Genomic DNA, 27,037 nt, shown 5'->3' on the forward strand with positions numbered 1-27,037 from the left:
CCGTTGACCCAACACAAGTAACATAAATTTTAATAACAAAAGATTACATTAGTGTACATTACTTAACATATTTACATACATGTTATGTAAAAAATATATAACTTTTACGTACATTTTAAATTTTTTCCACAAACAATATTTTTTTTCTCTTGTTTATTTCTTGCAAATGTTTTCCAACAATGTGAAATTAACCCCTTGGAGGCCTACACTACTTTTAGTGGAATTTATTTTACTACCTTTACTTATAAGCACTTATCTTGGTCATTGTAAGGGGCCTGCTATACATGCTTTCATTTAATAAACCTTTTCATCAGGACAGTCTAGGCTACACATATATCTGGGAAATATTATTTGTGTTATGAGCATTAATATTTTCATGTTTTTGCATTCCGGTCAACAGGAAGCATGCCAGTAGAAATATCTTTTCATATTTGTGTAGATGGGATTGTCTGAAATATGGCACTATAAGAACCTTGATGGCGGGATGCTCTATGGCTTAGAAATTTGCAAACATATATGTACAGACATAAATATCTTATCTTAGTTTCCTTCAGTGAAAACTCCCTAGAATTGGAGATACATACATATACACATATTTAAGTTTTAAGTGGAAATTAAAAGCTTTCCCACACTGGGCACATAAAAAAGGCTTCCCTCCCATGTGTAACAACATGTGAAGTTTAAGTTGTGAGGATGTTGTACAAGCTTTTCCACACTGGGCACATTTATAACGCTTCTCTCCAGTGTGTGTAAGCATGTGAAGTTAAAGTTGTGAGGGTATTGTAAAAGTCATTCCACACTGGGCACATTAATACGGGTTTTGCCAGTATGCTGTAAGCATGTGGCATTTAAGATATGTGGATAACTTAAACACTTTTCCACACTGGGCACATGTTTCAGGCTTATGTGCATTGTGCAATAGCATGTGTGTTTTAAGAGTTGAAATGTGTAAAAAACATTTTTCACACTGGACACATTTATGAGGCTTATCTCCAGTGTGTGTAAGCATGTGGCGTTTAAGTTCTGGGGATGTTAAAAACGCTTTTCCACACTGGACACATTTATGAGGCTTATCTCCAGTGTGTGTAAGCATGTGGCGTTTAAGTTCTGGGGATGTTAAAAAGCTTTTTCACACTGGACAAATGTATGAGGCTTCTCTCCAGTGTGTCTAAGCATGTGGCGTTTAAGTTTTGGGGATGTTGAAAAGACTTTTCCACACTGGACACATTTATGAGGGTTCTCTTCAGTGTGTATTGCCAGATGTCTTTTAAAGGAACCGTATGTAAGAAATGTAATTCAATTAATCATAAAATGGCCCTGATTTGTCACTAGACATTAGGAAATCATGCTAATTTCAAATACTTATATCACAGACAATAGTAGTCCAGCCAGGATATCATCATTTAAAAAAGTGAAGTTGCAGCCCTCAACTGATGTTGATGTTTACATATTTGTGTTTTAGCTTGATCCGCCACCCTCCACCTATCTAGTAATCACAAAGTCAGTAGTGTTTCGGCATATGGGTTGCCAGCTCTGCTCTAGTTACCACATCTGCGGTGTACACCGCTCTACAGTATTTTGAAAGTGATTGTAGTTCCAGTTTTGGCCAAAATCCTACATACGGTTCCTTTAAGATTTGAAAATACTGAGAAACCTTTTCCACACTCAACACATTTATGAGGCTTCTCTCCAGTATGTGTAAGTATGTGGCAATTAAGTTCTGGGGATGTTGAAAAGGCTTTTCCACACTATGCACATTTATGAGGCTTCTCTCTAGTGTGTATTACCAGATGTCTTTTAAGATTTGAAAATAGTGAGAAACCTTTTCCACACTGGTCACATTTATGTGGCTTCTCTCTAGTGTGTGTAAGCATGTGTCTTTTAAGTTCTGAGGATGTTGAAAATGCTTTTTCACACTGGGCACATTTATGAGGGTTCTCTCCAGTGTGTATTAGAATGTGAAGTTTAAGTTGTGAGGGTCTTGCAAATGCTTTTCCACACTGGGCACATGTATGAGGTTTCTGTAGAGTATGTGTTTGCATATGGGATTTAAGGTTTGAAACTTGTGAAAAACTTCTCCCACACTGGGCACACGTATGAGGCTTCTCTCCAGTGTGTGTTAGCATATGGGTTTTAAGAGTTGGAAGAAGGGAGAAACCTTTTCCACACTGGTTACATTTATGAGGCTTCTCTCCAGTATGTGTAAGCATGTGTCTTTTAAGTTTTGAGGATGCTGAAAAGGCTTTTTCACACTGGGCACATTTATTAGACTTCTCTCCAGTGTGTATTAGCACGTGCTGTTTAAGATTTGACTTGCAAGTAAAACTTTTTCCACAGTGGGTACATTGATGAGACTTTTTGGCTGTCGCCTGCTTTGACTTAATTCTAAGAGTGTGTGTCTGCTGGTGTTTCTCGTAATCTCTCTGAGCTGTGAAACTCTTGCTGCAGATGGTGCAGTAGTATGGTCCTTCATTCAGTTGCAGGTTGAGTTGATCATTCTGTCCATGGAACTGGTGTTGCATTATGTGTGGGTGTTCTAATGCACCTGGAAGAGTTACCATAGAGACTTAGAATTACAATGAAGAGTTACCATAGAGACTTAGAATGAGAGAATTATATATGGGTGTTCTGATACACCTGGAAGAGTACCCGCATGCATTTAGAATGATAGACAGATGTTCTACTGTATATCCGGTAATTTACAACCCCCAATGCAGAGTATACGTTAGCCGGCTACAACCGGAAATCGGTTGATTTCACATGTAGTTGTCCGGGAGAAAACATATAGCCATCAAGCATTGAGTAGGCTATGGCCTTGATGACATCAACATGTTCGTTAATGCTTAGGTAGCCTTGTTATTGTAGGCTAACTATCTATTCAGTATAGACCCTTTCAAGAGAGTTCCATTATCAGCATCATAGTTGGCCCCACAAGACTTCCTTCCTTATATGGATAACATTCCATATGTTATCTTAATGCAGAGGACCGAGAGTGAGGGCCGTGGACCTATATTCTGTACAGGAGCGTGTGCTTCCTGCTGAAAAGGTCTCACACACAGAGGTTAGAAGGAGGAGGGGGCAGGGGATAGCTACACACCTCCCTACTGGTTTTAGCCTTTGGAACAACCAACAGTCTTCCTAGATCTGGCCGCTCAGCCAAACTGAGGATGAAGGGCCTTAGTCAGACAGGTAACCAAAGACCCAATGGTCACTATGAATGAGATCCAGAGTTCCTTTGAGAGGATGAGAGAAGCTTTAAGAAGGACAAACATCAGTGCAGCTCAGTGCCTGGTTTCTTTCATACATACCGTTTGGAATTGAGGCCAAACAGTTCAGTCTTCCTTTCATCAGACCAGATGATTTTACTTCTCATGGTCTGAGAGTAGTTGAGGTGCTTTTTGGGAAAACTCCGGCAGAAAATGGCTTCTATCTGTCCAGTCTACCAGAAAGGCCTAATTGGTAGAGTGATGCACTGATGTTTGTCCTTCTTTATGCTTCTCTCATCCTCTTTAAGGAACTCTGGATCTCATTCATAGTGACCACTTTGTGGAGTGTTGGAGTATTGTATGTAGATTAATGAGAAAAAATATTAATTGAATCCATTTTAAGATGAGTCTGAAGCATAACAAAATGTGGAAAACTTGAAAGGGTCTGAAAGATTTCCAGTTGCATTCACTATATATACAGTGTATAGAGATGCATCGTAAATATTAATATTAGGCAAAATTTGAGCATTAAATATTCAAATATAATTTGATTATTAAAAATAATAATGAATGAAATTCGAATTGGATTATGGAAGAAGATTGACAGCCCTAGTATGTAACAGCTTACAATGGCTTAGTAGTAGTGCTTCGACGAAAGATTCCCTTCACTAAGCCAAGCGAAGACAATGCATGCAAGGGGACACTTATCTAACTCTCTTGGGGAGATGGTGAAAAGGCTAACCCAATTTCATACCACACTGGTACAAGTTCACAATCCAGTGAAGCACAGCTACTTGGGCAAAGTGGCTTGCAGGCAGCACCTGCTCTGATGTTACTTCTCATCAAACCCCAAGAAACATTGATTTCCCTGAATGAAAACATGGTATAAGTAAAGTATAAGTATATTTACTCTTTTGATCCCGTGAGGGAAATTTGGTCTCTGCATTTATCCCAATCCGTGAATTAGTGAAAGACACTCAGCACACATTGAACACACAATGAGGTGAAGCACACACTCATCCCGACGCAGTAGGATGCCTGCTACAATGGCGCTCGGGGAGCAGTGAGGGGTTAGGTGCCTTGCTCAAGGGCACTTCAGCCGTGGATGTGGGCATGGGAGAGCAGTGCTCAACCATTTCCCCCGCCCACGAAGCTGCGTTATTAGCCTACATTGCAGTGACATTACGTGTTACATTCTTACATGCTCCTTAGCCTACGGTAGGCCCAGGGACGGATCATGGCTTGTGCCAAGTGTGCACGTGCACAGGGGCCCTCAGCCAATGGGGGCCCTCGGATTTAAAAAAAAATTGCAATGAATTTAGGCTAGATTATGCCCGGTGCTTCTGTCTTTTAATTTGCGGCACAACTGAATGGTGTTATGGAACCGCGGACCGAAAGAAAAATAAACTAAATGTTTTCCTGATCAATAAATACTTCTTAATTCATAAAATATAGAGGCATAACATTAGGTGGAAGTGGTAGGCTATGAGTGCTCATTCAATGTGTATGCGTGTTTGCGAAAGTGAAACTGACCCACTCGTGGGTAGGTGAATGAAGTGGATTCTTGCAATGTTCATGAAAACAGCATAGCGATTGGATAGCCTAATTAATCGCGACTTGTTGTAGGCCTAACAGTAGCTTATATCGTAGCAAATAGCCTATGGCGATACCGATGACAGATAGGCCTACACTTATTTCACTCATCTCGCTGGAGTGAGCGCATAATGTGGGCTGTTGCGCAAAGAAATTAATTAGGGAGATGATCTGCATCTCCATTTACCAAACGCTATAGTTTTGCTAACATCTCCACTGTTAACGTGAAATATGTCTCCATGCAAGGTAGTGTCAAGCAGCAGTGAAGTGAAAACCTTATCATGCAGGTAGCCAATGTTCACGTCACCCGAGTCAGACAGAAAACGGGCCCTGCAGTTTGTATGCCCCTTCCAAACTGCGTTAAAAGGGTATATTTAACAGCCAGAATTTAGAAAATTTCCAGGGGGAGACACCCCGAACCCCCCGTAATATGATCAGCACCACCTCTCACAAAATACTATCAACGTCCCTGCTATCGGTCCGTCAGATATGACAACTGTGTCCGGTCCGTTTAGTGAAAAATGTTGCTGTAGACTGTTTGGACAGCAAAGGGAGATTACAGCCTAATAATAAAAACAGCTGCTGGAATTCATTTCTGTGTGGGCCTGAGTTATAATATATGACATAATGTACTACATTTTCATTGTGTGCAATTGTGCACCAGCCTGCACAGCGACAGCAAAGAGAGAAGCGCTGGCTGCACGTCGGGGTCAGGGGGAGGGGGGGCCTTTTTTGAAATTGTGCACAGGGGCCCATATTTGTTTAATCCGTCCCTGGGTAGGCCTACAGTACGCATAGTGGCCGAGTATGCAGTTGTGTGGAGGACGTCCTCCAGTACGCAATGTGTGCGAGAGGGAGAGAGCGAGACAGCGTGCATATGATTCTGTCACAAGTGTCCCTCATCCAGATTTACATGGGCTGTAGGCTAGGTTAGGCTACATCATGTTGTGCTGCAATTAAATACAGTACATCTCACTTTGCTTCCTCAAAAATTTTCCAAACACCTCGCTGATATTCTGAAAGGACTTACTTTTCACCAGAGAATCGCTGATTAACGCATGATATTCTGAAAGGACTTACTTTGCACCAGAGAATCGTTATCCTGCGCATCATCTTCTTTCTTCACTTCAATCTCCGCGGCTGTCTGTAGTGTTTCACTGTAGGTAGGGCCGCTGTATGACTCTGCGACGTCTGTTTGAATGTCCGTTTCAGTTTTACAGTGAAGCTCTGCAACGGGCTTATCTTCCTCATCATGAAATGAAATCACATGATCATATTCCTCCTCGTTTACATTTTCTTCTTTCACCACCACCCTCAGGTTTTCAGTCACGCAAACGCTGCCGTTAGGTCTCAAGTCCTAATCTCGGCAGTCCAAGATCCATGTTCCCAGCAGACCAAGGTTGATCCCATCAGAAGTTATCTAGGCTACAGGTCTAGCCTAGGCTACTACAGTAAGAGCAACAACAACAACAAAAAAACACTGCCTGTTTTTAAATACCCTACTAGAAAACAACATTAATTGTAACATGAAACGGCCCTAATGCAGCTCTTATCCATCATTTGTCTACAGTGAATATAGGCTATAGCTAGGCTACATGAGTTAACTTTGTAGACAAGAAGTCGGCTTAACGTTAGCCTACTGTTAGTTAGACTTTTCAGGTTGCTTACCTCAAGCAAGTCAGCTGCTCCCCACACTGAGATATTTTAATATAGTGTTTGTTTAGATATTATCAGATCTAGATCCGACATGACTCGCTTTAATTGTAGTAGCCTAGCCTATCTTTTTTTTTTTCAGTGTGCCCACACTCCACACACTCACTAGGCCTACATTAAGATGTTCTCTTACACAATATGTTTTTCCACATCTCTGAGACCAGTTGGAGCAGTTTTATTTATCTGTCGGCAAAATCAGTCGTCAGCTGTTATAGGGCTGGGTCCAAGTTTGAAATTGCAGTCGGACTGCCTGAAGTTATTTGGATACAGAGCCAAGATACATAGAACACAACTATTTAAACGGAGTGCATTACCTCCACCATCTGCTGGACTTAGGTGTAATGGCAAGTGTACCCTTTAGCCTTGCTCTGGCCGCTGGGTGAACAATTATAGGCAAATTATTTCAGACATGGTGAGTGACAGATTATTGTAGTATAACAGTTTATGTCTTTATGTAAGCGGGCAGGTCACACCTTTACTCGAGGCCATGCGGGTGTGTTAGTTCAGGGCAATGTTACTGTCAATCAAGAAAAAAACTCGCACACCATTATTTGCCGTTGAAAAAATAGACAAAGTGTTTAATCCATCAAGCCAAGGTTCTACCAAGTGAGGTGATGTACAAACGTTTCGGTCCTCAGACCTTCATCAGTGTGTGTGTGTTTGTGTGTGTGAGTGAGTGAGTGAGTGAGAGAGGGAGAGAGAGAGAGAAAGCCCAGGGCTCCATTTTCAGGGCCCGAGCACCGAAGGGCGCAAGGCCCTATGGTAAGGATTATTATCATTACGAGTGTTTTAACTTTGTCTCAGAGCGTTTTCCTTTTTTGAGGTGGTTAACATGGGTGAAAAGTCTCGAAATTTGGCACACACATCAGGTGTCACGCAAAGCAGTTAGGCACAAGAGCTTGGCCCCGGGCGTGGCCCAGGGACTCAGTAGCGCCCCCTTAGGTGATTGATGCAGTGGTTGGCACATACTTTCAGCTAGACACATCAAATTTGGTAGGTGTGTGTATCTCCCCAAGATGAACAACTTTCGTATGTACAATGCATTAGCCACGCCCAACAGGAAGTGAGGTATTTGGGATTTTGTGCGGACTAAAATGTGATGAATTGTGATGCTAAAAGAGGTGCTTCCCATCAGTGAAAACGCATGAAATTTGGCACACACGTCAAGAGGTACCATGAATACACAGGGGAAAAGCCTTGGCACTGGGCTTGGCCCAGGAACTCCATAGCGCCCCCTTATGTCACTGTGACTTGTGGTTGGCATATAGTTTTAGATACACACACCAAATTTGGTGGGTGTATGTAACTCCCAAAAACAATCAACTTTTGTATTAACATGCCATTAGCCAACCCACAGGAAGTGAGTTTTTGCATTGTGGATATGATCAATTTTAACATACCCCTCCTAGACGATTGATCCGATTCATGTAAAAGTTGGTATACATGATGCCAATATGCTTCTGATTCTAAATTGTGAAGCTTTTTTTGATATGTTGTAATTTGGCGAAATTGCGAAACTATGAATTTTAATACCCTTCCACATAAACAATAAATGTGTCTTAATTCACCATGCATGGCTTGAAATGCCATGGTAGTGATGATATTCACATGCCCATAATGCATATTTGGCATAGCGCCGCCACCTGGCAACAGAAAGAATGGCAATTACACTGATGTTGCATGATCAATTTTAACATACTCCTCCTAGACAGTTTGTCAGATTCATGTGAAATTTGGCAAATATGATGCCAAGATGTTGCTGATGTTAAATTGCAAAGGGATTTTTGATATGTTGTAATATGTCACGATTTTAATAATTCGCCATATAAACAGGAAATGTGTCATAAAGTCACAGTGCATTGAATGAATGGTTTGAAACTTCTCAGGTTAATAGATATTACGATTATGTTGATATCCAGACATCCAATGGGCCTGCCTGGCACAGCGCCACCACCTGGCCAAGTAGGAAATGTGCCAGAAATGGACAATGCCTTAAGTGATTGATCTGAAACGTTATAAAATATTGGATATCATTATTGTGGTGATATTCACACATATATACATGCCTAGCATAGCGCCACCATCTGGCCAAACAGGAAATATGCCAGAAATGCTCTATGCTTTGAATGAATGGTCTGAAACTTCTCAGGTTAATAGATATTATAATTATGATGATATCCAGAGACCCTATGGACCTGCCTGGCATAGCGCCACCACCTGGCCACGCAGGAAAATGTGCCAGAATTTGGTAATGTCTATATTGGTTGATCTGAAAGTTTACACAAATTTTGGATATCATTATTGTGATGATATTCACATGTGTAATTTCAATGCCTAACATATCACCACCATCTGGCCAAAAAGTGTATCAGAAATGTTCTTTGCTGAAAATGAATGGTCTGAAATTTCTCAGGTTAATATATTATGATTATGATGACACCAAATGGGCCTGCCTTGCATTACGCCCCCACCTGGCCAAGCGAGTAAATGTGGCAGAAAATAAAATACAAAAGCAAATAGCACACGCATCAAATATGTACATTTCACAAACGCACCACGTGGGTATTTTGTTGGATTCCGACATGTCACGGGTTGCGGCCCGCAGGTGCTCGGGCCCGCCATCGCCGCTTGCGGCTATATTCTATATTTTTTTATTAGTATTATTTCATTTGAGCTACATTTTACACTGATATGGCATGATTGCAATATAAACACAGCTAACAATGGTATTAAATTGCAGCCTAATGGAATGGAATATTCAACTAAGGTAGACTGCTGTTGTTCACAGCACTAAGCTATTTATGGTTACTAATATACTCCGAGTCTCTGGCCCTCTCTTAGAGCCAGGCATAGTGAGCTGGCCCTCAGAAGAAAAAGTTTGGGGACCACTGGCCTATACAATTAATTCTAATTAACAATTGTTAACTTTACTTTGTAATTATTTCGGCAAGGGATTATTTCGGACAGTGGTGACTGATATGCTATTGTAGCAGAACAATTTATGTCTTCATATTGGAGGGGTGGGGTGGGGTGCAGCAGCTTCCCTTTCACAATGTTTTCCTTACAATTGTGTGTGTGTGTCAGCCAGAGAGAGAGAAAGAGAGATGGTGAGAGGGAGGGAGAGTGTTGTGAGCATTGTGAGCGTAGTTGAATGTTTGAAAGGGCATGTTATAATTAAGCAATAAGCCAAGAGAGGCCGTAGGTTACACTCATTCTACAACAGATATGGGGTGCTGTTACAAATCTTGTACAAATCAACAATCTTTCACTAGATACGTTTCCGATAGCAAACTATTCTATAGAATCTTGCATGACATTCTGTGGTGTTAAAGTATCGCGCTAATGCGGTTACCATCCCAGCCCTATCAGGGATTTAAGATTCGAAATGAATTAAAACCCTTTTCCACACTTCATACACTTATGAGACTTCTCTCCACTATGCATTAGCATGTGGCTTTTAAGATCTGTGAACGTCGCAAAAGCTTTTCCACACTGTGCACACGTATAAGGCTTCTCTCCAGCGTGTACTAGCATGTGTCTTTTAAGATTTGTGGTCGTTGCAAAAGCTTTTTCACATTTTTTACGTTTGTGTGCATTTTTGTTGTCTGCACCATGTGAAAGCACATGGGATAGAAGATGCTGAATTTGTGAAAAAGCTTTTCCACACTGGACACATTAGCTTCTCTACGGTGTGACTTGGAGTGCGCTTTTTTACGGCAGACCTCGTGCACGCTTTCCCATGCGGAGCACCTTTCCGAGGCTTTGCTACAGTGTGAATGCTCATATGCTTCTGAAGAAGTGAGAAACATCTGAACACTTTTGCACACTGGGAACAGTTATGAGACTTCTCAACAGTGTGCGTTAGCAAATGGGATTTAAGATTTCGAAATTGTGAAAATGCTCTACCACACTGGATACATTTATGGGGCTTATTGCTAATGTTCAGGTCTTGTTTAATGCTAGGAGAGTGTGTTTGCTGGTGTTTCTTAAGTTCTCTCAAGACAGTGAATCTCCTCCTGCAAATGGTGCAGTGATGCAGCCTTCCTCCATGGATCTTCTGTTGCTTCACATGTGGGTGTTCTGACACACCTGGAAGAGTTACCATATGGACTTAGCATGACGGAAATATGTTCTACATCCAGAAATTCAAAAATACCCGAGATATCATTCAAATGCAGAATTATACATATGTGAGACAATATATCATCACCATGGTAATACATAACCAGGCAGAGAAGGTCAGTGAACAAAAATATTTTTTTATTCATTTATTTTTTAATTTGGAAAAGCATGTTTCATTCAAAGCATTTACATACATCTAGGTAAAATATAGAAGATTATTCAAGAAAAAAAAAAAAACAAGGTCAAACAAGTTCTTGGCTTGTATTGATATTTCAAAATAAGGAATACACCACAAAAATAGCCCTCCAAATATAGGAAGTGATTGCAAACCTAGGCATCCTTGTACTGAAAATACACAAATGATTGCAAACCTAGGCATCCTTGTACTGAAAATACACACATTTGACTGCCAGTGTTGGCTGCAAATTTGTCTTGATAAAACGGCTTAAAATAGCTGCCCACTAAATCAAGTCAAAATTATTTTACTGAAAAAGCACAAGGCAAGTCTCTTTATATTCAAAACAATACCAACTACTTTTTTATCTTAAAGATTAATAACACTTGGTTAGATCAGCACATCTGCAGTGTAAATAAAGACATGAAGAAAATTGGTTCACATCACATCCAGGCCTACACAATAATTCAACAACAATAACACTACATTACCAACTATAATAACAACAATTATTGTTATTATTATTATTATTATTATTATAGTAACAATACTTAAAGAAACAATAGGGATTTCCATAGCTCGTTTGCCAAGAATTCTAGAAGGAGCTAGGAAAATAATTCACTCCTCAACAGGTTAAATGTTCAAGGGCACAACAGTGGAAGTCTGGTCATTGAACCCACAAGTTTCTAGCTACTGCAGGCTAGTCAGGTTCCTATCACTATGCTACCACCGACCAACAAGGTAAGAAACTGGCACAGTACATATTTAAGAGTCACAGTTTCTGAAAAGGTTTTTCCACACTGGACACATCATGAGGTTTCTCTCCAGTGTGTGTAAGCATTTGGCTTTTAAGATCTGCGCCCTTTACAAATGTTTATTCACAATGGGCACAATTATGATGCATTTCTGTGGTCTAGGTTGTAGCAGATGGGACGTAATCATATTTGAAGTTTGTGGAGAAGCTTTTCCACACTGGTCACATTTATGTGCCTTCTCTCCAGTGTGAGTTAGTATATGGGATTTAAAATTTGAAATGAATTTTCCACACTGGACACATTTATTAGGCTTCTCTCCAGTGTGACTTAAAATATGACTTTGAAGAACTGAAAGCAGTGTAAAAGCTTTTCCACACCATTCGCATTGATGAGGCTTCTCTCTTGAGTGCAGTAGCATATGGTACTGAAGAGTTGAAACGTGTGCATATGCTTTTCCACAAAGGTCACATTTATGAGGTTTCTCTCCCGTATGTGTTAGCATATGGTTTTTAAGAGTTAAAACACGTGCAAATGCTTTTCCACACTGCAAACATTTATGAGGCTTCTCTCCTGTATGCGTTAGTAAATGGATTTTAAGAATTGCAGGGCGTGAAAATGCTTTTCCACACTGGTCACATTTATGACGTTTCTCTCTATGTGTTAGCATATGTTTTTTAAGAATTGCAGGGTGTGAAAATGCTTTCCCACACTGGTCACATGTAGGAGGTTTCTCTCCCATATGTGTTAGCATATGTTTTTTAAACGTTGATATTAGCAAAAAAACTCTTCCACACTGGAAACATTTATGAGGCTTCTCTCCTCTATGTGTTAGCACATGTTTTTTAAGAATTGCAGGGCGTGAAAATGGTTTTCCACACTGGTCACATTTATGACGCCTCTCATCTCTGTGAATTAGCATATGGGCTTGAAGAGCTGCAAATATTGAGAATTTTTTTCCACACTGGGCACATTTATGATACTTAATTGTGTGAAACAGCATATGGGTTTCAAGATTTGAAACGAGTGAAAACCTTAACCCACACTGCACACATTTATGAGGCTTTTCTGTATGGCGTGTTAGCTGATGGATGTTAAGAGCTGACATTTGTGAAAAAGCCTTCCCACATTTGAGGCACTTATGAAGCTTCTCTATAGGCTTCTTTTCTATTGGCTTCTGACTAGCCTTCTCTCTCAAATGTACTGGCATATGCCTTTTAAGATAGCAAACTTGTGTGAAGGCTTTCCCACACTGGGGGCATTGATGGGGCTTCTCTCCAGTATGTATTAGCATGTGGGATTTTAGAGTTGAATTATATTTGAAGCCTTTTCCACACTGGACACATTTATAAGTCTTCTCTACAGTGTGAGACAGCATATGTTTTTTAAGAGTTGAAATATATGGGAAACCTTTTCCACATTGTATGCATTTATGAGGCTTCTCTCCAGCATGTTTATGCAGGTTGAGTTCATCATTCTGTCCATGAATCTTCTGTTGTGTTATATGTGGGTGTTCTGATACACCTGAAAGAGTTACCATAGAGACTTAGAATTAGAGTGAAGAGTTATCACATAGATTTAGAATGAGAGGCAGGTGTTTTTACATTCAGCAATTCAATTATTTGATAAGCTAGGGATAATGTGTAGAACGCCGGTCATTATTGGGAAAATAAGTCCCGACAGGGCGAACCGGACCCTGACGCGCAGCGGAGGGACTTATTTTCACACTAAATGACCGGCGTTCTATACATTATCCTGCTTATTATACGGCTACTTGCCAAAACGAAATAATAAACTCCCCACGATATGACTTTAGCCTACATAACCTAGCCTATTTGTTACCGTTCATCGTGGCATTTGCTGAGAAACAAATAGTTCGCAACAACACACGCTGCTTAACTTGAATCAAACATTCTTTAGAACAAAATTGATCAACCGTCTGCTTTCACGTTTGAATGAAGTTCCAATCCTTGCACAGTGATATGAAAGACGTATCAGAAGCACAAAACCCGTTGCCATTGACAGCGGGAATTATATGTTTGCAGCGGTAATTACATGAATTTATTTACCGCTAGAACTTTGGGAAATCCCATTCAAGTCAATGGAGCGTTCTACTAGCATTGTGAAGAGCCGTATAATAAGGACATAATATCCCACAGTTCAATACAATGAAGAGTTATCACGTAGATTTAGAATGAGAGGCAGATGTTCTACATCCAACAATAGAGTACCGAAGTGTGATGTTCCGTTTCCATGACTGCAGAATCACTGGATCTAAACAAACGTTCCAAGTGGCTGAAATAGCATTGAATGTAGATATGTGGCATCATTTCTAGCTTATAAATTGTTTTAAATGTAGGCTATAGCCATTTAAACATATTTTACCTGCTAGGCAGCAGCTTAGCCACATAACACAGATTACCTGGCAGGTCTAAGAGAAAGAAACTAAATTCCTGTGAATATTTCACGTTTTATCAAAGACTGGCAGCTGTTAAAAGAGTGAATGGTGATGGTGAATACTGTGTTTAGATTGATTTGTTTAGATCCAGTGAAATTGCTGCCTTGACAACGCTACGTCATTGCTGCCTTGACAACGCTACGTCAGTACTCTTTTCAATTAGCATAACATATAGATCTAACATATTTATTATAGCCAAAACAGAAGAATCCTGTCCAACAAGGCTTGGCGTTGGTTTCTACGTACAGCCCTATTGCAGAATCTTTAAAACATATAGTCAGAAAACACTGGCACATTCTAGAGACAGATCCCCAGATTGCAGCTTGCTTCACTAGTCCACCAAGACACTTTTAGTAAAAGTATTTTAGATCTCTGAACCTACGGAATGTTCTAGTAAAATTGGATCTCTCCACTACATGTTTACACATTTTTGGTCGCATATTCCTAGCGGCAATTTCCCGTGCCACAACTGTGTTCATCGTTATGCTATGATGAAAGGTGTCAATTTTAAGCACACCACTTTAGACAAAACTATTCGTGTTAGAGGCAGAATCACTTGCAACAGTAAGTATGTGATGTACAGTACTTGCTAAAATGTCCATGTAATTTATACTACGTTGGCAAAACAAAACGTGAACTGAAAACACGGATATGTGAACACAAGTCCTCCATGCGGAAGCAGGATGAGAAATCATCGGTGGTGAGACATTTTTACAGCGCTAAGCATGACGTCAGAGAGTTAATTTTCATGTTATTGAGGTGGTGCAAATGCCACACAGGGGTGGGGATAGAGACAAACTGTAACTACAGAGAGAAGCGTTTTGGATTCACTATCTGGGTACAATTATTCCTTTTGGCATGAATGAAGAATTGGTCCTTAACTGTTTTTTTGTAACTTGGGTATAACTTTATGCAAACATGACATAGTCTAAGTAATGTTGTTCTTGATGTCATGCTTTTCCTTCTTTGAATTTTATAAATATATATTAGTTTATGTTTATTTTGAGAAATGTTTTTTGTGAGGAAATGTTGTAATTGGGTTGTCTATGTTTTGAGCTCCCCCTGTTGAAAGAAGTGTGTATGTGCAGGTCAAAGGTGAACACCCTATTTTGGGAACACCTAATGGGTGAAATCGTCATTGCATGCTGAAGAGGGGCGCACAGCCCGAAACGTCCGTTGTTGGTGATTAAAAGTTTGAAAGAGAACTGAGAGTGCCTTGCTTACATCATGTATTATATGGGATGAAATCATATAAGAAGTATCCCTACACTAACATTAGAATACTGTTGGGCTAGAGTATGGCTTTGGAGGAGTATCTCTACACTAACATTAGAATACTGTTGGGCTAGATTATGGTTTAGGAGGAGTATCACTACACTAACGTTATTATAATGTTGGGCTAGATTATGGCTTTGGAGGAGTCTCCCTAGCCTGACGTTGTCATACTCAAATTCTAGTCAGAATATGAGTCTGATACTGCTCCATTGGAACGTAATTATGGGGCATGTTTCAACTGATACAGGGAGTATGCCTCTGCACACAATTGGATAGACCTAACCCATCAGAGCAACGAAACAGCTTACCGTGAGATGTAGGAATAACACACAAACCATCGTTCTTCTCCACAAATGCCTTAACATTGTTTTCTGGTCTTTTGTAAAAGTTATTGTGCCGTCAACATCTCCGACAACATTCGTCAGCGAAATCTAAGAGATACGTAGCAGGGTAGGCTATTAGGAAAAACTGATATTTCCCCTCCGTTTTTAAAAATAATTCCGTTGAACACAGATATGCTACAAACATGTTATAAACAGCTGGGGAAGACTGTCACAAATCCCTCGAACAGGTGGTCAACCAGAGATTTCAAACAAACGAGGGAACAACATGTCACAATGCTTAGAAGCCATCTGTCTCCTAGCCACAGCACAACAAAATCAACCTAAGCCTGCTCAGATAACGTGATAGACGAGGCGCTGTTGCTCACCTGTCCATCATTGTAAAGCCCGATTTGATTGGTCCGAACAGCTCTGGTTCGAGCATAGTTGCTCCACAACGGAGCAATGCCAGACTGAACTTCCTGACCTCAAATATTGTGGGCGGGGCTAAATTCGGCTGGCACCCAGGCTAGAGTATCCCTTGGCTAACGTTAGAATACTGTTGGGCTAGATTATCCCAAACTTTTTTTTTTGCGTACCACCACCTACATCCCAACTCGGCTCGCGCCCCCCCACCCTCCGACACATAAAAACGTAACACATTCTATTGACGCATTCCAGGCATCATGTCTATAGATAACAAAATCAAAATGTGCAACTGGTCTATGAGCTCTCATAATAAAAAATAGTGTAGAGAACAGCATTATGAAAGACAAACAAAGAGAACATAGGCTTAAGATTAAAAAAAAAAAAAAAAAAAAATGTAACACCTTTCCGACATTGCCATCTCGCGTACCGCCTAGTGGAAGCTTGTGTACTTGTGGGAATCCCTGGGCTAGGTTATGGCTGTGGAGGGCGCACAGTTTTCCCCATTTCAAGTTAGTTTATCAAAATGACTTCCTAGCCATTACATTTACATACATTTATTCATTAAGTACATTTACAGATCAATTACATCACAAGGGACATTGTCGCCATAGCAACTCAGGGTTAAGGGCGAGACACTACAGGTGAATAGGGTAAAATAATAGACATCACCATGAAACTTCCTCAGTTGATTACTTATACAAGTATGAACAAAAAATGTATTACATGTTTTTGAAATTCGAATGTTTAATTATGCAAATTAATCATTAAATATGCGCAAATTTGCGGTAGATTTTCGGTTGATAGATCTGAACATATGATAAAGCCAGGTACAAAATTATTTTTTCATTTTGTTTGCATACAAGATGAAAATAAAATTAGAGGGATTTCAGGATATCTGCTTTTATTGCCTAGGAAATCAGAATATACTGTCCATAGCCCAAAATATTTTTGCCATATATTTTTGATTAAAATGTCACATAAATCAGGCCAGAAATGATTTATTAACAAATCCCTCTGTAAATATCTTCAGAATACTGCTAAGTGTATATCTGGAAAGTTTGGTGTACATAGGTGCTACATAGGTTGAGATGTTTCTACTGGAAAATGAGAAAAACTCAATTTGAGGAAACAGCCTTGGAACATAGCCAAGAGATTCCGTTCTCAGCCTAGACTCGCCTTTGAACTTTCGCGATTGGTTGCGGTTACAAAGAAAGTGTCCATATTTCGATAGCACAAAGTCATGCAGGAAAAACAGAGCTTTCCAATGGTACTACACATGTTATGTTTTGTATCACGGTCGCGGTAGAGCAGGAAACGTTAGAAGACTAACTTCTGGTGAATTTAGGAGAAATATACAGGCGCGAGTAGAAAAAATGTAATGAAATAAACACCTAAATGTGTAAATTGGGCTTTGTTGTTGTAGTAGTGTGAAAGAATACATGCTAAGGTAGCAAATTAGCCCAAAATCTTGAAATTGACCAGTGCATGACAAAACAATGTTTTCACCTGCCGTGTCTCGCCTTAAAGGAGAATTCCGGTGTGATATTGACCTAAAGTGTATTGAAACATGATACCGAGTGTGAACGTATGTCTCATAGCCCATCTCGGCTTGTCCCCTGCACTCCAAAATCTGGCGCTAGTTAGCCGATGCTACCAACAGCTTTTTCAATAGTGGTGCTTCGGCATCGGGCTAGCCATGCAAATAAATCACTGTTTTACACCCATTTACGAGGCTCAATGTATCTCCACACTTCATTGGTAGACTTCCGAGGGCCCTGACATTTAAAACGAGACATTGAGAACTTTGAAAAAGCACTGGTAGTTTACTTACAAGACGATTTATACAGACAGTATCTTCACGAAGTTTAGCGTTTGCAGCCATCTTGAATTTAGTCACGATAAGTCGAGCAACGAGTAAGAATGAACTGGTATGATAAGGGATCAGATTCCAAAAATAATTCAGTGGAAATGCATGGATTCCAGTTGCTGCTACTGGAAGAAACTGGACACAGGACACTTTAACCAGTCAGTTTCTGAAAAGGATTTTCCAAAGGGACATATCATGCGCTTTTTCCAGTGTGTATAAGCATGTGGCTTTTAAGATCTGTGCCCTTTAATGCTTTTTTACAATGGGCACAATTATGATGCATTTCTGTGGTCTAGGTTGTAGCAGATGGGACGTAATCATATTTGAAGTTTGTGGAGAAGCTTTTCCACACTGGTCACATTTATGAGACTTCTCTCCAGTGTGAATTAGTATATGGGATTTAAAATTTGAAATGAATTTTCCACACTGGACACATTTATGAGGCTTCTCTCCAGTGTGACTTAGAATATGACTTTGAAGAACTGAAAGCAGTGTAAAAGCTCTTCCACACCATTCGCATTGATGAGGCTTCTCTCTTGAGTGCAGTAGCATATGGTACCGAAGAGTTGAAACATGTGAATATGCTTTTCCACAAAGGTCACATTTATGAGGCTTCTCTCCAGTATGTGTTAGCATATGGGTTTTAAGAGTTAAAACACGTGTAAAAGCTTTTCCACACTGGTCACATTTATGAGGTTTCTCTCCCGTATGTGATAGTAAATGGGTTTTAAGAATTGCAGGGCGTGAAAATGCTTTTCCACACTGGTCACATTCATGACATTTCTCTCCTCTATGTGATGGCATATGGTTTTTCAGAATTGCAGGGTGTGAAAAAGCTATTCTACACTGCAAACATTCATGAGGCTTCTCTACCGTATGCGTTAGCATGTGGTTTTTCAGAGCTGACATTTGTGGAAAAGCTTTTCCACATTTGAGGCACTTATGAAGCTTCTCTATAGGCTTCTTTTCTATTGGCTTCTGTCTAGCCTTCTCTCTCAAATGTACTGGCATATGCCTTTTAAGAGAGCTACGTTGGGGACATATATGGGACTTCTCTCCGGTATGTATAAGCATATGAGATTTTAGAGTTGAATTATATGAGAAACATTTTCCACACTGTATGCATTTATGAGGCTTCTCTCCAGTATGTGTAAGCAGGTTGAGTTCATCATTCTGTCCATGAATCTTCTGTTGTGTTATATGTGGGTGTTCTGATACACCTGAAAGAGTTACCATAGAGACTTAGAATTAGAGTGAAGAGTTATCACATAGATTTAGAATGAGAGGCAGGTGTTTTTACATTCAGCAATTCAATTATCTGATTAGGACATAAGGACATAATATCCCACAGTTCATATTAAATGTTTCAAAGACAATTACAGCGTTTTTTCCACATATTTCATTAAACAAAGTGCTCCATTACAATATGGCAACGTAAGGTTATTTTATTCTAATATGCCACTTTAATTCTTAGCCTAAATTCCACAGTTGCAGTGTTGTCGCTAAGTAGGGGTGCGCAAAATATCGTAGGCCAATACATAATATATAGACATATGTATGTATATAATATCATTATCGTTATTAGGCCATAGGCTAATAAAATACGCTATTAGTCAGACACAAACCAGAATATTGAAAGAAGGGGGCACCAAGGCCACAGTGGCCTGTAAACCTCTGATTTTCAAAGGGGCATCACGGTCAACGCAAGGGGCATCGACGGCCATGGCCGTTGTAAAATTCCTACCCTGGTTGACAGTGCCTCGTTCTTGTTCTTCTGAAGCACTTTCTGTTGAGTGCACCATTGGTGTTACTTTGTTTTGGTTCCGGGCGAGTTGCTTTAATCTGTCTATGGTACCGGATGTATGTTTTTATGAGTGTCAACGGAAAGGCGGTGTAGGAGAGACTTCAAGATTTATTAACTGTGACTTTGGTGGTTAATAGTAAAACCAGTTTACCGTGACATCCCTACAGTACAGCACACATTCAGTGAATGAATGAAAGCTGATGCCTTGTCTCGCAATAAGGGGCTGGAAAAATACTTGCAACAGGTGGAAATCCTGACACTCTTTCAACTACATGAAACTTAGGGCCCGTCCCAATACCTCCTACCCCTAGATTTTTGCCCTAACCCTCGTTTTTGCGCGTGCACGTGTAGGGCTAGGGTGTCCCATTACTTTAGGGAGCAAGGGGAAGTGCTACTTTCCCCTTAAAATAAACCCTCAAAATATAGCCAGGACCGATGCAGGCTTAAAAGGAAGTGGGAGATGAAATTACCCAGGATACCATGCGAGCTCAGCGATCCGGCCAAATTTTTCATATATTTTCGCAAATAAGCATATTCAAATTTTGAAATATGTTGGAATATGTTAGTTTGATGCACATCTGATGGACTGTTGAGTTTTGAACACTAATGTTAGAAAATATCTCACGAAGCTATCTGACGATGTTCATGATATCTGCTGAGTGCTTTGAGAGAGTCTGCCCATCAAATAACGTTATATATCTGATCTGGGTAGTTTCGTCAAGATTTGACGTAGGTGAGCACGTTTGCTAAGCTAATTTGCATATAGTGGTGTCCCAATGCATAGGGAAAGATCTTCACCTCCACTTCCCTTGTCGAGGGGGCTTTAATGTTGAGGGCAATCAAAACCAAGTGGAAGTTTTAAGGGGGGAGAAATGGGACGGGCCCTTAGATAGATAGATACTTTATTGATCCCCAAGGGGAAATTCAAGATACCATAGTGAACCATCAAACCGCCCAGATTTCAGTGCCCATCAGTCCCAACATTTAGCAATGTAATCAAACAATCCAAAAGCCTGACTCAAATACAAGCCTGCCCCAAATAAAGATTACCGTTGGGCCCTCCTCTATTGCCCAGCTCGCCTCAGCTTGCTGCCATTCACTCCTTCATCTTCATTAACATTCTCAGTAGAATTCTCAATCTTTTTAGCCTCTATGTGTCCAGTTACATAGTCTGTCTGTTCTTGGTCTTGGATTTTGTCAAATATATTTCTAAATAAATGTGACTTATATATATATATTTTTCCCTCTTCATGATGCATATTTTGATTTGCTTTTGGTTATTTACTCTGTACATCAATGCTATACAAAACACGGCATTATAATTTAACACTATAATTTTGTTCTGACTTGATCACCTGAGAGTACCTGAGCAGGGGTGGGTATATCCTTTTCAATTTCAGTGAATTCAGTGGCACCCATGGTTACTCTATACAAAACATAATGATCTCAATGGTGCATTTTGCCAATGTTCAGGGTGGAAAATAAAACAGAAAGATTTACATAAGACAAGTCAAATTGGTGTTTTAAAAAGACGGAATCATGGAGAATAATAAAAAAAAATATTGAAAAAAAGAAATTCCATGCAGTTCCGGCCCTTGATTGTGATTGGCTGAATCGCGTCCGATGCTGTTGTAAAATGCAGCATAAAAATACACCTTGACCGCATTTCCTCCTATATTACTGCGCTACCATAACTTCTATCTATAAATTGCAGGAATCGCATATCTCTCGAACTGATGGTCCGATTAATTTCAAACTTGACTTGATTGGGTAACACTTTACTTGACAGTATCGACATAAGAGTGACATGACTGTCATGAACACATGACACTGTCATGACACAGCAGAAGTGTTACGTCATAAACGTTTATGACTTGTTTATGACACGTGTCATGTCACTCTTATGTCGATACTGTCAAGTAAAGTGTAACCAAATATGGTTTAATTTCTACATGGAGTTAGGTAGAGGGGTTTTGTGCACATCCTACCTTTATTCCAGGTGCTGGATGTAAGTGAAAGAGAAATTGTCTGCACACTGGAGTTTAGCTCCCAATTTTTTTAATTAAACAACAGCGACCCATCTGTGTCTTTTTCAGGTTGAAACGTTGCTGTTTTTTTAATTAAACGTTTGGGAGCTGAACCCCTGTGTGCGGACATTTCCTCTTTCTACATGATTAATACATGGTAATTGTGTCTGAAAGGACTTACTTCCCAGCAGATGATCTTGCTCATGTTCCTCCTCTTCAATTTGCACTTCAATCTCCACTGTTGTCTGTTGTGTTTCATTGTAGGTAACGCAAGACTCTAACGTGCTGTCTGTCACAGTCTTACAGTGATGCTCTGCAAAGGGCTTTTCTTCTTCATCTTGACATGCAATCATATGCTCATGTTCCTCTGCAAAGGGCTTTTCTTCTTCATCTTGACATGCAATCATATGCTCATGTTCCTCTGCAAAGGGCCTTTCTTCTTCATCTTGACATGCAATCATATGCTCATGTTGCTCCTCCTTTACATCTTCTTCTTTCACCAGCAGTCTCTTGTCAGCCCGGTGTGTTTCAGCCACATTACAGCCAGAGCTCAATGCCAGATCCAGGTTCCCTGTAGACAAAAGATGATCCCAGTTAACGTGTTCTACTATGGTCAGAACACAAAAAACAGGATAGAACAGAACAGAATAGAATAGTTTTACAAGATCCTTTCTCATTCTAGGAAATAACAGTGCCAACACTGCTGTTACTTGAATAGTGAAGTGCTACTCAGCCATCACTTGTAGATACTACCGATTAACTTGAAATGAATCTACAAAAGATTGGCTGTTTTTGTGTCTGAATGTTGTTGTATCGTTATTGCATTTTGCCAGTAAACTCTAACTCTATATATTAGTGGTTTCTTGTTAGCTGCAGAACCTCCTATACGAGTCGTTACCACCTTGATACCCACTAGCATTCTAGCTTAGCTTCATATGATATAGGGATGTCCCGATCCGATATTTGGATCGGATCGGCCGCCGATATTAGCAAAAAATGTGGGATCGGCCTGCACGGGAAATTCCCGATCCGGACTCCCGATCCCTTTGTTTTCAAAACTCCGGTCTGTGTTTTCCAGCGCACCGATGTAGGTAATCCATTCCAGTTTTTTTCAGCTTTTCCCTCAAAATCCGGTCCGCGTTTTTCAGCACACCTAGCGACCTGTCCAGCATCCCACTTGTCTGTGCATGTCCCACTAAGAATTTAAAGTTATCGAGCAAACATTTCATGTCACAGTTGAATTAATATAGCCTAATGTTAACCGCGACCGTCCGCGAGACCCTCTTACTATTAAGGCTCTTATGCATGTTGCTGCTGACAGCTTTGCCTGTCTAACGAATGTTATCTTCGCGATTTAAGATTGTTTGTGTAATGTATAGGCACAGCACGCACTTTAATTTCCCTATTTTTACAATCGGCTAGCCTAACAAACGCATTTCATTTCAAAAAGCAACCTGGTCAATCGCTAACAACTAAGTGCACCTAGGCTTACAACTCTACACATCCAAAAGGGTAGAAGCTTCCAGTAGGCTATCATAACTTTTTTTACCGTTTAGTCTGTGCATCGGCGCAGCCTACAGTACGACGATGTGAATTAGTGACAGCTGTTGTCGCGGTAAACTTAAGCTCCTGTCTATAAATAGTGTAGATAGGCCTACGTGCTATGTTGCTTGATTTTCTGTAATAAATGCAGCCTGTAGCCTAGGTTACTTCAGCAAACCCAGACCAGTTGTGGCATCAGTTTCGCTTTTAAAACGCAACAGTGAGAGGCTTTTTAGCGCAGTCTCACGTATCATTGATGAGCACAGGAGCAGGCTGACACCTGAGCATGTTGAAATTATCACCTTTGTGAAGAAGAATCTCCCCATCATGCTCAGACTGCAGCCGGGGCAAACAGTAGAAATTGAAGGGAGTATGGAGATGGAACAGTAAAGTGTGGAGGAGATAGCAATACTGTAGAAGGCGTGACAGTTATTTGGGTTGTTATAGCCAATTCAGTGTGTGTGTGGTAATTTGACTATTTTCTACTCAGGTTTTGTGTGTGTTGCTTTTATATATCATTTTATATTGTTTACACTGATGGCTTTTTTAAGCCTTGGTTTACACTCTTGAGCAGAGCACTGATGCCAATTCAGTTTGTGTGGTTAGGGTTAGGGTTGACTATTTATTTTCTACTCAGCTTTTCTGTGTGTTTTGCTTTTTTATACAGTTTACAATATTGTTTGCACTGATGGCTTTTTAAGCCTTGGTTTACACTCTTGTTGTTCAAGAGCAGAGCACTGATGCCAATTCAGTTTGTGTGGTTAATTGACTATTTGTTATTTTGTGTTTATTTAACCCTGTTAAGAATAAACAGGTCAGCTTCTCATTACCAACCACTGTGGATTATTCAAACTAACCTAATTAAGTTGGCTAGTTGTTCTTAAGAGTAAAACCCTTTTCAACATGAGTATAACAACAAAATAAGTAAATATCTTTAATCTTTAATACATGCTTGGATCGGCCGGTATCAGTATCGGCCGATGCTAAAAGCTACAATATCGGTATCGGATCGGATGTGCAAAAAGCTGGATCGGGACATCCCTAATATGATACAGCCTGTTCATCAAATTAATGTATGAAAATAAAGTTGTGCATCACTAAAACCTAGTAACATTGCTATAGCCTGAAGATATGTCAGATGTAGGCTACAGTTAAGTTATGTTGGTCATTCATCTACAATAGCTTTTCTTATGGATGCCAGAAACTGCATATTACTAGCGTGGGTTTTCCCATGCTGCCTTGCGCGCGCGATTTAATTCACGCTGCTAGGCAGCCTGGATACCATGGAGCAAATTTTCGCCTCAGTTAGGGGACCAATCACAGAACGGAGGGAGGGCAGCAAGACGATGACGACACACCGAAGCCGTTATGAGCTACGTACAGACGCATTTGATAGACATTCGTAGCGCCCAAAAAACGGCTCTGGGCATTCGTAAACCACGTTTCAAAAACGAGAAAATGAATGCCAACCCCGTCTCATTTGAGATGAGGGTATGACGTTAGCCAGGCTAGCATATTACAGTATACTGACAGTTTGCAAGGGCAAAGCTTGCTATTGTACCAACATGAAGTTTATTATTAACGTGAAATGCTTGCTTTCTTAAGTCAGTGGCGTTAGTTTGAGCACATTTTCGAAGTATCATTTTGTTTTTTTTAAATGGGTCTCAATGAGAGCCGTAAATCTCAAATCTCGTAAATCTAAACATGGCCAAAGAATATTTTGTATTAGTAATGGGCGATAGAAGCCATACTCGATACAAAATTGGCCTACAATAGAGATTTTAATTCTATCGCGATTATGCATGTTGATAATGCAATCTACCCACGAGATTTAGAGCCACAAACGGCAACTGGCTGCAAAGCATCTTGTGCAAACATGGCTGAAAGTGAAACAGAGGAGCTGGTGAAAAAGACCAGTGCAACGTCCATTATTTATTTTTAAGTATAAGTATATATACTCTTTTGATCCTGTGAGGGAAATTTGGTCTCTGCATTTATCCCAATTCGTGAATTAGTGAAACATACTCAGCACACAGTGAACACACAGTGAGGTGAAGCACACACTAATCACGGCGCAGTGAGCTGCCTGCAACAGTGGCGCTCGGAGAGCAGTAAGGGGCACGAGCAGCAGCAAACTATACCCTGTAGAGCAGAAGTAGAAAAACCAAACCCCCCCTCTAGGCTTTGGGAACCTAAATAAGGTATACAAAATGAAATATTCATTTCTTCATGAGATTTTCCTTTTTCTCAAAAGAGCTTCCCTTAAAGGTTGGATTTTTCCTATTTATTCCATTGTGAGATTACAATCAATCACCACAGATAATTTTTATACCAGTTCTTAGTTAACTTTAGCAGAGGTGCCAATCATTCTGGAGGCTTCTGTTTTTGTGACGTAGGCAGCCGCTACATCTCGTCAAACTCTAGGACCACGCACATTGCATCCAGGACATCTAGCTCAGATATCGTTCTGTAGGCTATTGTGTACGTCAACAAACAGTTTAGTTGATGCATGCATTCACACGGGATTTTGGGTTCTGAAGGACTTACTTCCAGTTCCCAAATGCTCTCCATCGCCATCTGCTTTTTTCACTTTAATCTCCGCTGTTGATTGTAGTATTCCATGCTCTGAAAAAGGCCTTTCTTCATCACTCTGACATGATATCAGACGACCATATTCCTCCTCTTTTATGTCTTCTTCTTTCACCAGCAGTCTGATGTCAACCTCGTGTGTTTCACTCACGCTACAGCCAGAACTCGACGTTGGCTGTCCGAGATCCATCTTCCCTGTGGATGAAAGGAGCCCGTTCAGAGTGTTATGACTAGGCTACAGCCGGAGCAACAAACCTTGAGTGTCTTTCCGAAATATTTGGTCATATTTTAGAAAATAACATTGCATAATGGTAGGCCTACACTAACGTTACTCAGCCATCACTTCATGGTTGATAGGCTAAAATCGATTAACTTCCAACAATCGTGTCCGAACACCTACCTCAAGCAGGTACACTGCTCTACACACCGAGATATGTTAGTCTCGTGATGATGTCTGACGAGAATTGAAACAATGTTTAACTCCGCAAAATTTAGCACTCTTGTTCAAACATATTTAACAGTTCCATGGAGTTTCGCTAGAAAATGGAATTTGTTCGTAGCGTAGGAGGCAAAGTCAAAGCAACCAGACAGCTAAGCCATGCCTTACTGACACCTTCTGGAATGGAGGTTGACTGCAGGTGATTTGTGAATAGCCTCACTTTTAGCGCCTAGGCCCTATAGATTCAACTTTATTGTCATTGTGAAGAGTATAAGTATCCTACAAAGACAACGAAATGCAGTTTGCGTCTAACCAGAAGTGCAAAAAAAAAGCAGAAAAGTGCAATGTGATATAAAAAGAACAGACAGGTGGTGCATATAGACAGGTCAAGAAATGTAGTGCAGTGTAGATAGTAGTATACAATTGAAAAGGTGGATTAGAGTACTATAAATTAAATATGAATATGTGCAGTGTATTAGCAGTTACCTTATAACAGCAGAATAAATATGGCTATGTAATATGAACCATGTACTGTATGAACAATGTGCACAGATATATGCAATATAGTAGTAACCATTTAGAGTAATAGCTACAGATGCAGTGTATTAACAGAATGTAATATAAGACAACAAAATAAATGGATATTCAGTATGAAAAATATAGACAGAAATGTACAGGTATGTGCAGTGTGGTAACAGTAGCATTGTAGTGCAGAAACAGTAGCAT

The 27,037-nt window shown here is 40.1% G+C and overlaps 1 protein-coding gene, 1 long non-coding RNA gene and 1 pseudogene across 2 annotated transcripts; 1 reads left to right on the plus strand and 2 right to left on the minus strand.

Moving 5' to 3' along the window:
* Window positions 1-1,667: 1,667 nt before the first annotated feature.
* LOC121718977 lies at window positions 1,668-6,661 on the minus strand (annotated as a pseudogene).
* A 4,094-nt stretch (window positions 6,662-10,755) lies between these two features.
* LOC121718862 (zinc finger protein 431-like) lies at window positions 10,756-26,531 on the minus strand. Its single transcript, XM_042104215.1, has 4 exons — window positions 26,273-26,531; window positions 25,831-26,067; window positions 21,923-22,312; window positions 10,756-13,085 (listed from the first exon to the last, which is right to left on the minus strand). The coding sequence occupies exons 2-4, from the start codon at window positions 26,060-26,062 to the stop codon at window positions 11,674-11,676; spliced, it is 2,034 nt and encodes a 677-aa protein (XP_041960149.1). The 5' UTR covers window positions 26,063-26,067; window positions 26,273-26,531; the 3' UTR covers window positions 10,756-11,673.
* Window positions 12,153-18,658, plus strand: LOC121719112. Its single transcript, XR_006034174.1, has 3 exons — window positions 12,153-12,209; window positions 12,375-12,431; window positions 18,579-18,658. It is a non-coding gene; the product is annotated as an uncharacterized LOC121719112 (long non-coding RNA).
* Window positions 26,532-27,037: the final 506 nt, after the last annotated feature.

This window comes from Alosa sapidissima, chromosome 9 (assembly GCF_018492685.1).
Source record: "Alosa sapidissima isolate fAloSap1 chromosome 9, fAloSap1.pri, whole genome shotgun sequence".
Classification (NCBI taxonomy): Eukaryota; Metazoa; Chordata; class Actinopteri; order Clupeiformes; family Clupeidae; genus Alosa; species Alosa sapidissima.